The following is a 15,771-nucleotide window of genomic DNA, read 5'->3' on the forward strand; positions in this document are numbered from 1 at the left end:
TATAGCTCAGACACAGCATGGTTTTGTTAAGGGGAAGTCTTGCCTGACCAACTTGATTGGATACTATGATGCAGTCACAAAAGAACTGGATGCAGGGAATAACTTTGATATTATATACTTGGATCTTAGAAAGGCTTTTGATACTGTTGCACATGGAAGACTGCTACACAAATTGGAGCAGTGTGACATTGGAGGCAAATTGCTGCTATGGATAAAGGGGTGGTTGAGGGGGAGAAGACAGAGAGTGGTAATCAATGGACACTGCTCATCGTGGACTGATGTTATTAGTGGAGTCCCTCAGGGCTCAGTGTTGGGTCCATTATTGTTTTCTGTATTTATAAATGATATTGATGATGGTATATCGGGCTTAATGTCCAAGTTTGCAGACGATACAAAGGTTGGCAGGGTTGTCAAGGACACTACTGACACTATGCTGCTGCAACAGGATCTGGAAAGGTTGAGCAGATGGGCTGAGAGGTGGCAAATGAAGTTTAACATTGACAAAGTAAAGTACTACACATGGGAAACAGCAACCCCAGAGCAACGTATCAACTCTGTGGTACAACACTGACAGTGGTAGAGAATGAAAGGGACTTGGGGGTGGTTGTGCAGGCAGATATGAAGTTCTCTGAGCAGTGCAGACGGGCTGCAAGAGTAGCTCATGGAGTATTGACAATGATATACAGGAATTTTTCCAGCAGGGATAAGGAGGTGATTATTCCATTGTATAAGGCGATGGTCAGGCCACACCTAGAGTACTGTATACAGGTCTGGAGGCCTCATTTCAAGAAGGATGTAGAGCTGCTGGAACGAGTACAGAGAAGGGCAACAAGATTAGTGAATGGAACAAAGGGGTGCTCTTACGAAGAAAGGCTTAAGTTTTGCAAATTACAGTGTCTGGAGACTAGGCACCAGCGAGGTGATCGATAGAGGTGTATAAAGCCTTGAATGGTTTAAGCATGCTCAATGCTGATGGGATTCTTCCTCTAGCTCAGAAAAATCACCTGAGAGGGCATAAATTCAAATTGAGGAAAGACAGATGTAGGATAGACGTGCGGAAATTTGCCTTTAGCCAGCGGGTGGTTGGATGGTGGAACAGACTTCCATCCCTTGTGGTGGAGGTTGATAGCCTAAATAAGTTTAAGGCTCAGCTGGACATGTATTTTGAACGAACAGGGGGGTGAAGTGGAAGTGGTTTTTTTTTTTTTTTTTTTGGCTGATGCTACATAAGCTTGCTTTCTTGCATCAAATGCCTCTACTAATGCTAATGCTAATGCTAAATGCTAATAATATCAAAGTTATTCCCTGCATCCAGTTCTTTTATGACTGCATCATAGTATCCAATCAAATTGGTCAGGCAAGACTTCCCCTTAACAAACCATGCTGTGTCCGAGCTATAACTGAAGTCTTGTCTAGATGATCCTGCAGTGCTTCTTTAACCACTGTCTCCATTAATTTTCCTGGAACAGACGTTAAACTCAGAGGTCTATAATTACTTGTCAGCCTTTGATCCTCCTTTGTGAATTGGGGTCACATTTGCACATCTCCAGTCCATGGGTACCTCCCCTGAGTCCAAGGAAGCGCACATGAGCAGTTATTCACACATGAATAACTGCTCATGTGTGAATGTCGAGGCAAAATATTCATTTAGTTTGTTAGCTACCTGAGCAGGATCATCAACAGTTGACCCATCGATATCAAGTGGACCGATCTGATTCATCCCCTTCCTTCTAGAGTTTACATGAGTAAAGAACTCTTTGCTGTTTTTCTTTGCATCCCTTGCCAAAGATTTCTTGTAATCTGCCTTCGCCTGCCTAACCTCTTTTGTAACTGGGATACAGATGAGCTTGTATCTATCATAGGCTTCTGTGTCTCGTGTTAATTTATATGTATCCCATGCATTTTTCTTCTCTGCCATATGTCGTATTAGTTCATCTGAAATCCATTTAGGCCTAAACCTTGAATAATATTTCTTAGTTGGTATGTAAAGCCTAGTAGCTTCCAAGGTGAGTTCTTTGAATGCTTCCCATTTTGAATTTGATGTTGGTAACAACATCAGTTGGTCCCACTGTATAGAATTTAAATACTGTCTCAGACCATTGTAGTTGCCTTTACGAAAGCAATAACCCTTCCCTTTACCCCTGATGGTAGTTACCTCTTTGAGTAAATCCCACTTCAGCACATTGTGATCACTGCCACCTAGTGGTTCATTTACCTGCAGATTCTTAATGCATGAAGAATCACTACTGATAATCAAATCAAGAGTATTACTCCCTCTAGTTGCCTCCCGAACATGCTGATGTAGAAAACAATCATCCAATAAATCCACAAAAGCCTTGCTAGTGTGTGTGACCAGCCCACAAATTTCAGTCAATATCTGGGAAATTAAAATCCCCCATTACAAGACTCTCTGATTTACTGGCCCACTCTATTTCCCTGTACAGTTTCTTATTATACTCATCAGAGTCATTAGGCCTATAACACACTCCTACTCTCTATTTTGATCTCCCAATGCTTATGTCACACCAAACTGACTCGACACTGCCCTGTTCATCGATGTCAACTGGCTTCACTTCCTTGGATTTTATGTGTTTCTTAACTAATAGCATAACCCCTCCTCCCTTCCTATCCTGTCTATCCTTTCTGTAGACGTTGTACTCCCCAAGTTCCAGTTCTGCATTCCTTATATCTGTGTGACACCACATCTCTGATATCCCAACAATATCTGCCTTTGATGTTTTGAGCAATACCTCAAATTCATCGAATTTATTTACTAAACTCCTAGCATTGGTGTACACGCAAGTATACATGCTGTTTCTATTCTTAGCTACCCTAACACAACCCATGTGTTTAATTGTACCGCAGTGTTAACACGAATATTCAAAGGAAAATTAACACGAATATTCAAAGGAAAAAGAGTCGAACCCTGGTAAGATGAGTCACAATCAATGCAAGAAATGTTGTATACCCGGTCATTAATTTGTGTTGCAAATGAGGAAAAGACAGAGCGATTGTTCAGTATAGTGTGTAATTTCCATATTGGCCTGGCCACAATTTTAAATTCGGTATCTTTAAAGAATCTGTTAAGCTGTTTGTGCCACTGTTCAACATATGGGACAGAAATAAAGTATTTTTTGATATTACTATTGTTTGTTGGTGTAGTATTTTGTACGTAGTGTACAAAAAAATTGTTTGTATACTTTGTCTCGAAGGGTGATATAGTTGGCCTCAATTTACAGTTTATCCCCTTTCGAGACAAAGTGTACAAACAAATTTTTGGTTTATCTTCAAACAGGCCTATGGACCTGGAAAATTCCATACTGCAATAATACACTCAAACACCAGCCAAGCGATTTAAAATTTTACTATAAAATACAAAAATAAAATACTATGATACAAATGTCGGGAGACTAAACTATTACAATAAAATAAGTTATGATAAAACAATTAAAAAACAATGTTAAAATTTACTAAACTACCGAAGCTTTCGGAGACTGCTGTCTCCTTCTTCAACTGTTGAACTGTTTGTCTCCTGCTGTCTCCTTCTTCAACTATTGAAGGAGGAGACAGCAGTCTCCGAAAGCTTCGGTAGTTTAGTAAATTTTAACATTGTTTTTTAATTGTTTTATCATAACTTATTTTATTGTAATAGTTTAGTCTCCCGATATTTGTATCATAGTATTTTATTTTTGTATTTTGTAGTAAAATTTTTAATCGCTTGATTGGTGTTTGAGTGTAATTATTGCAGTAAATTTTTGGTTTGCCAATGGGATTGAGCCTGATCGGCTTAATATCAGAGATCTATCTCTCATCGATTGAGCATATACATTTGACGCCTTTTCGACCCTGTATCGTATACTATGGGAGGTATTTAGACGATGTTCTAGTTATTACTGATAGTAGTACTATCCAAGACATTTTAGATTTGTTTAATAATATTCATTCTAGACTCAAATTTACATTGGAAAGGGAGGATACGGATGCAAAGTCATTAAATTTTCTAAATTTCACGCTTACTCAGGACTCGCATAAAATCCAATTTAACATCCATCGAAAACCTACAAACACCAGTACGCTTCTACATTATAACACCTATCACCCATTCACCTACAAAAGATAGATTTCTTTAATCAATTTCTAAATGCCTACAAATATTCAATGACGGAATCTGCTTTGGGCTCAGAAATACAAATATTAACCAGCAGATTCTTAAACAGGAGTTATCCCCTTGCTACAATAAACAGAGTTTTCTTTGATTAACAGTGGCACAAACAGCTTAACAGATTCTTTAAAGATACCGAATTTAAAATTGTGGCCAGGCCAATACGGAAATTACATACTATACTGAACAATCACTCAGTCTTTTCCTCATTTGCAACACAAATTAATGACCTGGTGTACAACATTTCTTGCATTGATTGTGACTCGTCTTACCAGGGTTTGACTCGTTTTCCTTTGAATATTCGTGTTAATCAACATGCGGCTTCAGTTCATGCTTCTCGTTCAGAATTAGCCTTTCATGCTGTTAATTTGCCTTTAGCCATTCTTAAAACTCCTCTTATTATTTACAAATAGTAAACTAATTATATATTGTGTTCCGGATTCTCAGGAATTCTGAGACTCTGAGCACATTTAAATCAAGGACAAGTGTTGTATATATCTGTTTTTTTTTTTTTTTTTTTTTAATGGCCACATGGTGCAAGGAAGCCTGTAGCTTATGCTGCACCAGCCAAAAAAATAAATAAAATAAAATGATAAGAATAAAATACTGTTTATATAATATTTACTATTTCTTGGTGGTAGTCAGGATAATTTGCGGAATTTTCTCCTCTAGTGATTCACTTTTCATTCATTTCTTATTTCATTTTATTTAATTATTTGCTCGCTCCAAGGTCAGGGTAATCTGGAAGTGAGATAGGAACCAACAGTATTGCACTACCTCTGGTGGGTGCGGGACTTGTGCATTCGGCACAAACAGATAATGTAAACCCATGCCTAGAGAAGGGCATCAGGTAGCAGCTGCCTTGTATTTGCGGTGGTATAATACCGCACACATGTTTTTAGGCCAACTTCGTAGAGGTTCTCCAGCTGTACAGATGAACTAGGTGGTGATGGGTTTTTGCCTAGGGTCCACCCTTGATACTGGGATGCACGTACGAGGTCATATATAATATAGTATTTTATGTACGTATAATGAGAATGTTAATGTATATAAAATTGTATATATATTTTGTATATAAATGTAATAATTGTGTATATAAATAAATGGAATGGAATTCCATGTAAGTGTTCTCTGAGATTTTTATTATTATAAAAACTTTTTCTTCTTTTTGTGATTTTTCCTGCCCTTTGATGGCTACTGGTACCAAGTGCATTGAATGGTTGGTTGTGTCCTATTATTATTATTACTGTTGTTTGAGGAATTCTATTACATGTGTTTTCTGGGAGGCCTGTTGATGCTAAGTTCTTATGGAGGCTCTTTGGCACTATGCCAGTGCTTGACACGGTGATAAGGATAGTCATTACTTGTTCCATAAGGTGCATTATAGACCCAGCAGCTCATGCACCATTAAACCCCCATAACACACACACACACACACACACACACACACACACACACACACACACACACACACACACACACACACACACACACACTTGTTCCATATGCTACATATCTTTGACTTCTGTCTCAGGTCTGTGTACTCAACGAGGGTTATGTCTGGTCTGTTGTGTGGGATAGTCTTATCTGTTATTGTGGCAAGATCTCAGTATAGTTTGTGAGTAGTGGTCTCTAGTATGGCCTGAGGTTTGTACTTGTAATGTGGTATATTTTCTTTGATTAACTGGTATTTTTGTACTAGCTTCTGTTGTATTATCCTAGCAACCTGGTTGTGTCTGAGAGTGTACTCTGCCCGGGTGATCATCCTGTGATGATGTGCTGGATTGTTTCTGGGGCCAGGTTGCACCGTTGATATGTCATCTGTCATTCCAGAATCCTTTGGTCTCAGGAAAGAACCTCCCATTTGTAAGTGTGCTTTGGAAGCCATCTTATCTATGTAGTCTTGATGGAGTCACTATAGTGTTTGCTGCGAGTATCTTCTTCTCCCCATCTTTCTGTCTGTTTTGTGTGGGGGGGGTCTCCTTGTTAAGATTGAGCATTGTGTGCTGTGTGTCTATTAATGCTTGGTATATTGGCGCCTCTGTAGCCAGGTGGGAAGGAGCAGCAGTGCGTAGCACACGCTTCTTGATTAGACCGGGGTTCGAGCCCGTCGCCACCAAATATGGAGGATGCGGAAAGGTCAGGGAATGACCACCGCATATCCCGGAGCAATATGGCCTTAGTTGCTAATGCTCCTAAAAACCAAATAACTAACAATAACTAGCTTGGTATATTGGTGCTGTATTTGCCTGGAAGTAATTCCAGGCAAATACAGGTTCTTAATTGCCTTCTTCTAATGTGCATTAGGTCAGTCAGTCCCCTCCCTCCTTTCTGGGCTGTGGTCAGTCTCTCAGTGGCAGACTTTGAGTGGTGTTGGTCCAGTCTGTGATCCCAAAGGAGTGTTAATATTGCATAAGTGTTTATGGCTGCCACCATGTTCTCACCATTCAGCTTTTATTTTAGCAGTCTTCTAAGTCTCTGGTGGTATTTCTCAGTCAGGTGAGCCTTCATCTCCTTGTGTTCTTTCCAACTGCTGAGTCTTCATCAACCCCAGATATTTGTAGGTCTCTCCCTCTGCCTTGGTTTCAATCTCTTCACTGATCTTCAGCTGGTAGTTTCAGCCATTTCGAATCTTGCCTCGGGCTTGGATCACAGTATGATGCAAAAACTTTGGGAGGTGCATTATTGCCACAGAAGCCGATGCACGCCAACAACCAACAGTAACAAAAAAAATAAAATAAATAAAATATGAAGTTTTCTGAGCAGCACAGACAGGCTGACAGAGCAGGTCATGGAATCTTGTCAATGATATACAGGAATTTTTCTAGCAGGAATAAGGAAGTGATTATCCCCTTGTATTAGGCAATGGTCAGGGCACACCTTGAGTACTGTATGCGGGTTTGGAGGCCTCATTTTAGGAAGGATGTAGAGTTGCTAGAATGAGTACAGAGAAGAGCAACAAGACTAGTGAGAGAAACAAAGGGGTGCTCTTACCAAGAAAGGCTTAAGTTCTGCAAATTGCGGCATCTGGAGACTAGGCACCTGTGAAGTGATCTGATTGAGGTATATTAAGGCCTTGAATGGTTTGAGCAAGCTCATTGCTGATGGGATTCTTCCTCTTGCTCAAATTACGTACCTGAGGGAATATAAACTCAAGTTGAGGAAAGACAGTTATAGAACTGATGTGCAGAAATTTGCCTTTAGCCAGCAGGTGATGATGGCTGGAAAAAGCTTTCATCTTTTGTCATGGAAATTGACAGCTTAAATAAATTCAAGGCAGAACTAGACACTTTTGAAGTGAATAGATGGGTGAAATGGGAATTTTTTTTTTTTGGTTGATGCTGTATAAGCTTGCTTTCTTGTATCATATGCCCTCTGCTAATTATCCAAGAAAGCAAACTTATAAAGAATTAGTCAAAAAAAGACAACTCTCATATCACCTATCCGCACCCTCCAATAATTTACCTAGTTCTTCCTTGAATTTATTCAAACTGCTCACTTCCAAAACACCAGTTAGAAATTTGTTCTAACAATGAACTATCCACTGGCTGAAAGCAAATCTCTGCACATTTATTCTGCAAACATCGTGCTTCAATTTGAATTTATGCCATATTATGTGTGTGGTCTGAGCATGAGGAAGAATGCCATCATCATGACATTCTTCAATTCTTCTTGCTTTGATCCATTCAAAGCCTTAAGTACCTCAACATTACGTGCAGATGCCTAGTCTCAGATGCTGCAGTTTGCAGAACTGAAGCCTGCCTTGGTAAGACCACCCTTTCATTTCCTTCACAAATCTCATTGCTGTTCTCTGCACCTATTTCAGCAGATCTACATTCTTACTGAAATGAGGCCTCCAGACCTGTATGCAGTACTCAAAATGCAGCCTGATCATTGCCTTATACAATGAGATAATCACTTCCTTATCTTTGCTAGCAAAGGTCCTGTATATCATAGACAAAACCCCTATGAGCTGTCCTGGCAGCCTCTCAGCATTTGCTCATAGAACTTCATATCTGATTGCAAGTCTTTCATTTTCCATACCCTGAGTGTAGTATCACTCATTTGTTACGTTAATCTCTGGAATTACTGCTATACATATGCATTACCTTGCATTTGTTAATGTTAGACACCATTTTTCAGCCCATCTGCTTAATTTTTTTCTTAGATCTTGTTGCAGCAGCAGCTTACTCTGATTACTGTTATTAACCACCCTGCCAACCTTTATATTATATAGAGTACTATGTACAGGTCTGGAGGCCTCATTTTAGAAAGAATGTACAGTTGCTAGAACCGAGTACAAAGAAGGGCAACAAGATTGGTGAGGGGAACAAAGGAGTGCTCTTACCAAGAAAGGCTTAAGTTCTGCAAATTGCAGCGCCTGGAGAGTAGGCACCTGCGAGATGATCTGATTGAGGTGTATAAGGCCTTGAATGGGTTGAGCAAGCTGAATGCTGATAGAATTCTTCCTCTTGCTCAGACTAAGAACCTGAGGGGGCACAGTTTCAAATTGAGGAAAGATAGTTGTAGAACAGATGTGTGGAAATATACCTTTAGCCAGCGAGTAGTTGATTGGTGGAACGGGCTTCCCTCTTTTGTTGTGGAATCTAATAGCCTAAATAAATTTAAGGCTGAGCTAGACAGGCATTTGGAATGAATGGAGGAGTGAAATGGGATTTTTTTTATTTTTTATTAGCTGATGCTGCATAAGCTTGCTTTCTTGCATTGTATGCCTCTACTAATTCTAATGCTATTATCTTTTAAAATCTTAGGCATTAAGCCTGATATAATTTCCTCAATATCAGTAATAAATAACAACAATGGGCCCAGCAATGAATTCTGGAGGACTCCACCATTAATAACCAAGCTCTGTCTTCTTTCACTCTATCCAGAGCAGTAACTTGCCATTAATGCCACACCACTCCAATTTGTACAGCAGTCTTTTATGTGTAACAATATGAAACTCTTTCCTGAAATCTAAGTATATGATATCAGAATTATTTTTTGCATCCAGTTCCTTTGTTACTACATCATAATATCCACTCAAAATTGGTCAGAGGAGTTCACCCATTAACAAATCACTGCTGTGACTGCAGTATAAGTGCATTCCTGTTTAGATGTTCCTCCATTACTTCTTTAGCCAGTGACTTCATTATTTTCCTTGAACAGAAATTAAGCTAATAGCTTTGTAATTACTCATTTCCTCTTTTAATTTCCCTTTGTGAATTGGGGAGCAGTTTTCACATCTCCAGTCCATGGGGACCTCTCCTGAATTCAAAGACCTTGTGGAGAAAAACTATACTCTCTCCATCTGATATCAGGCAGCTATAACATCAATTAAAGGGGATTTCAGAAATTGTTCTAGTTGAACCCAGACCTCTCCAAACAAGTGGCACCCGAGGAGGTATTGTGTTTCCACAGAGGACACTTAGTTAAGCAGGTGGATAAACTGTTTGGAGAACTTTTGCCTTCAGCTTCAGTCACTTTGATCCTTTTAGGCAGCCAAAATTCAGCTATATTTTAACTTCTGTCAAAAGTATCCTTTAGGATAGAAATTGAAAGCAGAGATGCATATAGTTTTCAAATTTTCTTTTGCTATTTACTGTATTAATTTAAATATTAAAGTTTCATTAAAATGTAGAATTTTTCTCAGCATTTAAATAAAATTTTTCATTTATTTCCCTTTTTTTTTTTTTTTTTTTCAATCTTTTTAAATTCAGAATGGGACCTTGTGCCATGCTTCTTAACATTTTTGCTCTCCTTTATTCTTGGACTTGAGGTGAGTGAAACATTTCCATTAAGGAATTATATCCATAATAATAGTATAAATCTTTTGTTGTGCATGTTATTTTTATCTTTTTTTTTTTTTAGTTTGAATATACACTTAAGACTTGCATACATCTACATAAAAAAAATATATGTATGTATATGATTGTTTTTATTTTATTTCAGTATGGTATTTTAATTGGTGCAGGATTATCAGTTTTGATGCTGCTCTATCAACATGCTAGACCAAAACTGATTTTAGAAGAAAGAAAGGCAAGTATTATATAAATTCATATAGATTTACTGGAAACATTTATATGCACTTTTTTAAAAGGCATATGGGTAGAAGTAACCCCAGTTTGTAAAATTATTAAGCAGGCTATTCTTGTTTATTGTGTTTTTTGAAGCCAGAAAGGTTTTAACTCTGTAGTAAAAGCATTGGTCTTAATGATCATAGCAGAACAAATTTTATGCTTTCATGAGCTGCATTGATATTGAACTTTTAAACTAATGGCATTGTTAATCTACCATTATTTAAAAAATCAAACACTTTATGATAGACTGTTTTAGAACTTATTGGTCTTTCATCCGATAGCAGACAATTTTAAATTGAATATATTTTTCAGTCTTCCAAAAATACACTATTTTTCATTCCTTGAAGTCATTTTAAATCTTTAAAAGTTTTTTTAAAACACAGTAATAGAATATGCACTCATCAGTGGACTGCATTTTTTTAAATGTGTTTCTATGTACATATAGTTATCATAACGTATTTAATTTAACAGAAATGGCATGGAGATGTATAAATCTTAAAATTTAAAAAAAGTAATAATCTTTAAAATTGTGCCGTGCCCTTCAGTACCTCACAAGAACATTCTGAAGAAAGTATCAATAAGCAACAAATGCATATAAATTCAGTGACTGTAATCCCTATTTTCGTACCTTCATTTGTGTAACTTTTCACAAACAGGCTTGGATTTGCTTTCTGTAGTGTCCCAGACTCCTTGAAGCAAAGAAGTGTTCAAAACAACTATTACTTGCAGAAATATTCCTAAACTTTGTTAGTCAATCCAAGTCTTACCCATTCATTTACAGGTTAATAGAGATTAATTCTAAACTATTAATCTTCCATTCTCTATTTTCCTTCTTACTGTTCAATGTCCTGTTTGATCTTTAGTTCTAGCAGAGTTCAGCCCTTTCTTTTAATGCTTGTGTGGCATTATCAGCCCATCTTCCTCTTGATCTGCATCTGAACCTGTTACTATCCATTTTTGCTTATACTTACTGACCTGTGTGTTCCATCCTTTTTATATTCTAATATCATTTTACCTTTTCTTAATTTTCATTATGTTATATATGTTACCTCAAGATTTCCTTATTTATAATATAGTCTTGTTATTTCTGACTGTTAATTCTACTCAGATCAGTTTCCTATTTCTTATCCAGCTCTTAGTTCCATAATTAAAATAGTTTTAGAAGCTGTGTTATAAACATCTAATTTCTCTTATGTCCAAATGAATATAACTGGCTTCCTACACTTATCTTTATTGTTTTTTTTCATTTCCCTCTTGGACGAATGTCCAAGAGGGAAATGAAAAAAACAATAAAGGTAAGTGTTCGGTGTTGGGCCCACTGTTGTTTTGTATATTTATCAATGATATTGATGAAGGTATATCAGGATTAATGTCGAAGTTTGCAAATGATACAAGGTTGGCAGGGTTGTTAATGACAATAATCGCAGTGTGCTACTGCAACAGAATCTAGAAAATTTGGGCAGATGGGCTGAGAAGTGGCAACTGAAGTTTAACATTGACAAATGCAAAGTATTGCATATGGGTAGAAGCAACCCCAGAGATATGCACCAACTGTGTGGTACTACACTTAGGGTGGTAGAAAATGAAAAAGACCTAGGAGTAATTGTGCAGTCAGATATGAAGTTTTCTGAGCAACGCAGACAGGCTGCAAAAAGCAGGTCATGGGGTATTGTCAATGATATACAGGAATTTTGCTAGCAGGAAAAAGGAGGTGATTATCCCTTTGTATAAGGCAATGGTTAGGCCACGGCTTGAGTACTGTGTACAGGTCTGGAGGCCTCATTTTAGGAAGCATGTAGATTTGCTTGAGTGTGTACAGAGAAGGGCAACAAGATTCATGAGGGGAACAAAGGGGTCCTCTTACCAAGAAAGTCTTAATTCTGCAAATTGCAGTGGCTGGAGACTAGGTACCTGCGAGCTGATCTGATTGAGGTGTTTAAGGCCTTGAATGGGTTGAATGTGCTGAATTCTGATGGGATTCTTTCTCTTGCTCAGATTGTGAACCTAAGGGGGCATAAATTCAAATGAGGAAAGACAGTTGTAGAACAGATGTACAGAAATTTGCCTTTAGCCAGCGGGTGATTAATTGCTGGAACAAACTTCCATCTGTCATTGTGGAATTTGATAGCTTAAATAAATTCAAAGAGAAACTAGACAGACTTTTAGAGGGAATGGTTGCTTGAATTTTTTTTTTTTTTTTTTTTTTTTTGGCTGGTGCCTTGCTTTCTTGCATCACATGCCTCTATTACTACTACTATTACATGGCTAATTTTACAGTTTCTGTTTCTGCATTCAAAGCATTTTTATGCGCTGATTAAAAAATGTGGAGTGAATATTACATTGGAAGGCATGTGCTATAAAGTAAAAACAATTACTTTTATATATTTTAGTTAATCACTTTGCAATTTATTCTGTTAATTACATAATCTATTAATCAAAGAAAAAGAAAAAGAAAATTCAGTTAATTCAAGAAATAAAAATCTAATGCACCTGAAAAATATACATTTATTAATTTGACTTTTTATTCTCTTTAAAAGATTATATCCGATGTCAGATTTTTCTAGGTACTTGTTGCATGCTTTCTCAAGATCAACAAATATAAATACATGTTCTTGTTATGTTTACATGACGTTTTTGGTAAATTGCCTTAGTGAGAAAGTGAAAATTGAATTTAATTAAATTGATAATTGTGAGAAAGTGGAAAAACTGAATTGATAGAGAAAGTAAATGGAAGGGAAGCTAATTCATAGCAGGGCTTACAATACCGGGATCCCGGTCATTTTTTTCTGGTATTGAAATACTGGTATTGATACAAAAAATACCGGTTTTTCGGTACTAATTAAAAAAAAAATAATTGTTTATAATTTAATCACATAAAGATTATATAATCATCTTTATGTGATTATGACGTTATCTCTACTAGCAAATGTTCGATAAATCAACAATAGGACACCATGCAACATTGCAACCTGTCCACAATTCTTGGACAACTTCATGTCTGTCCATATCGTAACTCCCAGGTCCCGTTCATCCACTACTGACTTTAGTTCAACTCCACCAAGTGTATAAGTTATTTTGGGGTTGCTGTTTCCCAGGTTCAAGACCTTGCATTTTGCTGAATTAAAGCATAGCTGCCACTTTTCTGACCATCCCATAAGTCTATCTAGGTCACACGACGATCATTAACTACTCTACTGATCTTTACATCATCTGTAAGTTTAAACCTCATGCCCTCCATCCCTTCATAGCTGTCATTTAAGATAATCAAAAATAACAGTGGTCCCAATACTGATCCTTGGGGAACCCCACATTAACCCAAACTGAGGAATAACCATTTATCGAAATGGTTCTCTACTGCCTGGTGCCCTCAAGCCATTGTGCTATCCGTCTAAGGATTTTCCCTATGATTCCAGCCTGCTCCAACTTATAAAGTAACCACTCATGTGGGACTGAGTCAAATGCTTTGCTGAAATCCAAATAAATAATGTTGAAATTATTCCTGAAATACAGCTCACAAGTGACCTGTCAAAATGGCTAACCAGATTTAAACATTATTTTCCCTTTAAAAAACCATGCTGTGTATCCTACAGAATTCCATTTCCATCTAAATGATCCTGAATTCCACCTTTGATCATTGCCTCAATGAAATATCCCTACTACTGAAGTTAGACTGGCCAGTCGGTAATCTCCCGTTACACTCCTAGAATCGCTTTTATGTTCCAATTTACACCAATCCAATGGAATCTCTCCTGAGTTCAGTGACGCTCTCATAACTAGCCTTAATGGTTCAATGCACTCACTTGCCACCTCCTTTGAGATTATAGGGTATATGCCATCAACCACAGGAGCCTTACTTGCCAGTAGGTGTGAAAGTTCTCATTAAATAATCATTTGAAATTTCAACATCATTAATTACATTTTTTTCACCTTCACTTCCATAATATCTCATTGACACCAAGGGTTTTTTAAATGTAAATATTGATGCAAAGTTACTGTTGAGTTCATCTGAAACTTCAGCTATGGTATCTAATACTATCCCATGTTCATTACATAAGGGTCCAATCTGATTTGTCCTTCTGTTCTTTGCATTTATATATGTGAAGAATTCCTTAACTACACTCTTTGCTCTCTCCCAGAGACTGTAAAGATACTATAGTGAAAATTATACTTTGCTGAATAAAACATCTTTCTCCTTCAGAAAATGATGAACATAATTCAACCATGGAAGACCAACATGGAACAGAATATCAGTGTTCCGCAAATTCTTTCCAAAATCAGAAATTGCCCGAGTCCAGTGATATTTTAAAAGATGAACTTGAGTTGGACTTGAACTTAATGAAACTTAATTTATGAAACTTGAGTCAAACTTGAACTTAATGAAATACTTTTAATTATTTTTGCTAAAAAAGTTTAAAGTCTGGAAAATATCGACTGAGATAGTCTACAATTATCTCAGTACTAAAATAGAATCCAAAAGGGCATTTTCTGCTGCTAATCAAATACTGTATGTACCAAAATTAGATCCATTTTAAACGATCATGCCATTGATTGCTTATGTTTCTTAAGAGCTCACTTTATTTGGACAGGTAGTGTGGATGTTTAAACATAACTAAACTTTGCAGTAACTATGTATTTTTTTGTTTTTAGAATAACTTTATTTTAATGATTTTTTTCAGAATATTTATTATTGCAATAAAAGTTTATTTAAAACATGAATTCAAGTAATTACAGTACTTGTTTTTTCCTTAACTAATTGTCATCAAAATTTATTGAGAAAAATGTTTGTTTTTGGAATACCGGTATTCCAGTTTCATAAATTAAAAATACTGAAATACTGGTATTAAGATTTTGACCAGTATTGTAAGCCCTAGTTCATAGGTGAAACAAATTTATTGAAAATTTTAATGGGTTGTTTAATAAAAAAACATAAGGATAATAATGTCTGATGTCAGTAAAAAAAAAGTAAAGGTTAGATTAATTATACAGTAAAACTTAACTCATTTTGACTTCACTAATTTGGATTCTCTGTAATTCAAACTACCTTTTTCCATGTACAGTATGTATTTTAAGTAGAATAGAGATTTTTTCCTAAACAAAAATTCTTCCAAGACAAATTAGCCAGTCTAGGTGAGGAAATAAAAGTCCATATAAGTTCCTTCTATACACTTACACTTGCAAATTTAACCTCTAGTCAAAATTGTTTCCACATTGTTAAAGAACAACATTCCAAGCTATTGTGCTATTTAGCCAAAAGCTACTTAATAAATAATATGATTGAATTCATACGTGGATAAGTGGAAATAGATTATTACATTGAAAGGCAACCCACTTATAAACTGCTTAAAGTATCATTCCCATTTTAGTACAATAAGATGAATGCTGAATATAAGTTAGTGTGCACAGAGGAGAGTTTGGAATCATTTAGGAGTACAGTTATGTAATTTGGGTATATCAATAAATTTATTAGAATGTGCTCTTCTGTTACTTTGTTACAGAAGTCTAATAAATGTCATTAAACAATGATATTTG

General features: G+C 36.6%; 1 protein-coding gene across 1 annotated transcript in view; it reads left to right on the plus strand.

The window, feature by feature from the left end:
• Window positions 1-15,771, plus strand: part of LOC150082376 (sodium-independent sulfate anion transporter-like) — a 183,716-nt gene that overhangs the window by 145,560 nt on the left and 22,385 nt on the right. The window contains exons 14-15 of the mRNA XM_090380497.1: window positions 9,883-9,941; window positions 10,115-10,201. Of these exons, the coding sequence (XP_090236623.1) occupies window positions 9,883-9,941; window positions 10,115-10,201 (146 nt within the window). The remainder of the gene's footprint in view (window positions 1-9,882; window positions 9,942-10,114; window positions 10,202-15,771) is intronic.

This window comes from Mastigoproctus giganteus, chromosome 8 (assembly GCF_048544385.1).
Source record: "Mastigoproctus giganteus isolate SK-2022 chromosome 8, ASM4854438v1, whole genome shotgun sequence".
NCBI lineage: Eukaryota > Metazoa > Arthropoda > Arachnida > Uropygi > Thelyphonidae > Mastigoproctus > Mastigoproctus giganteus.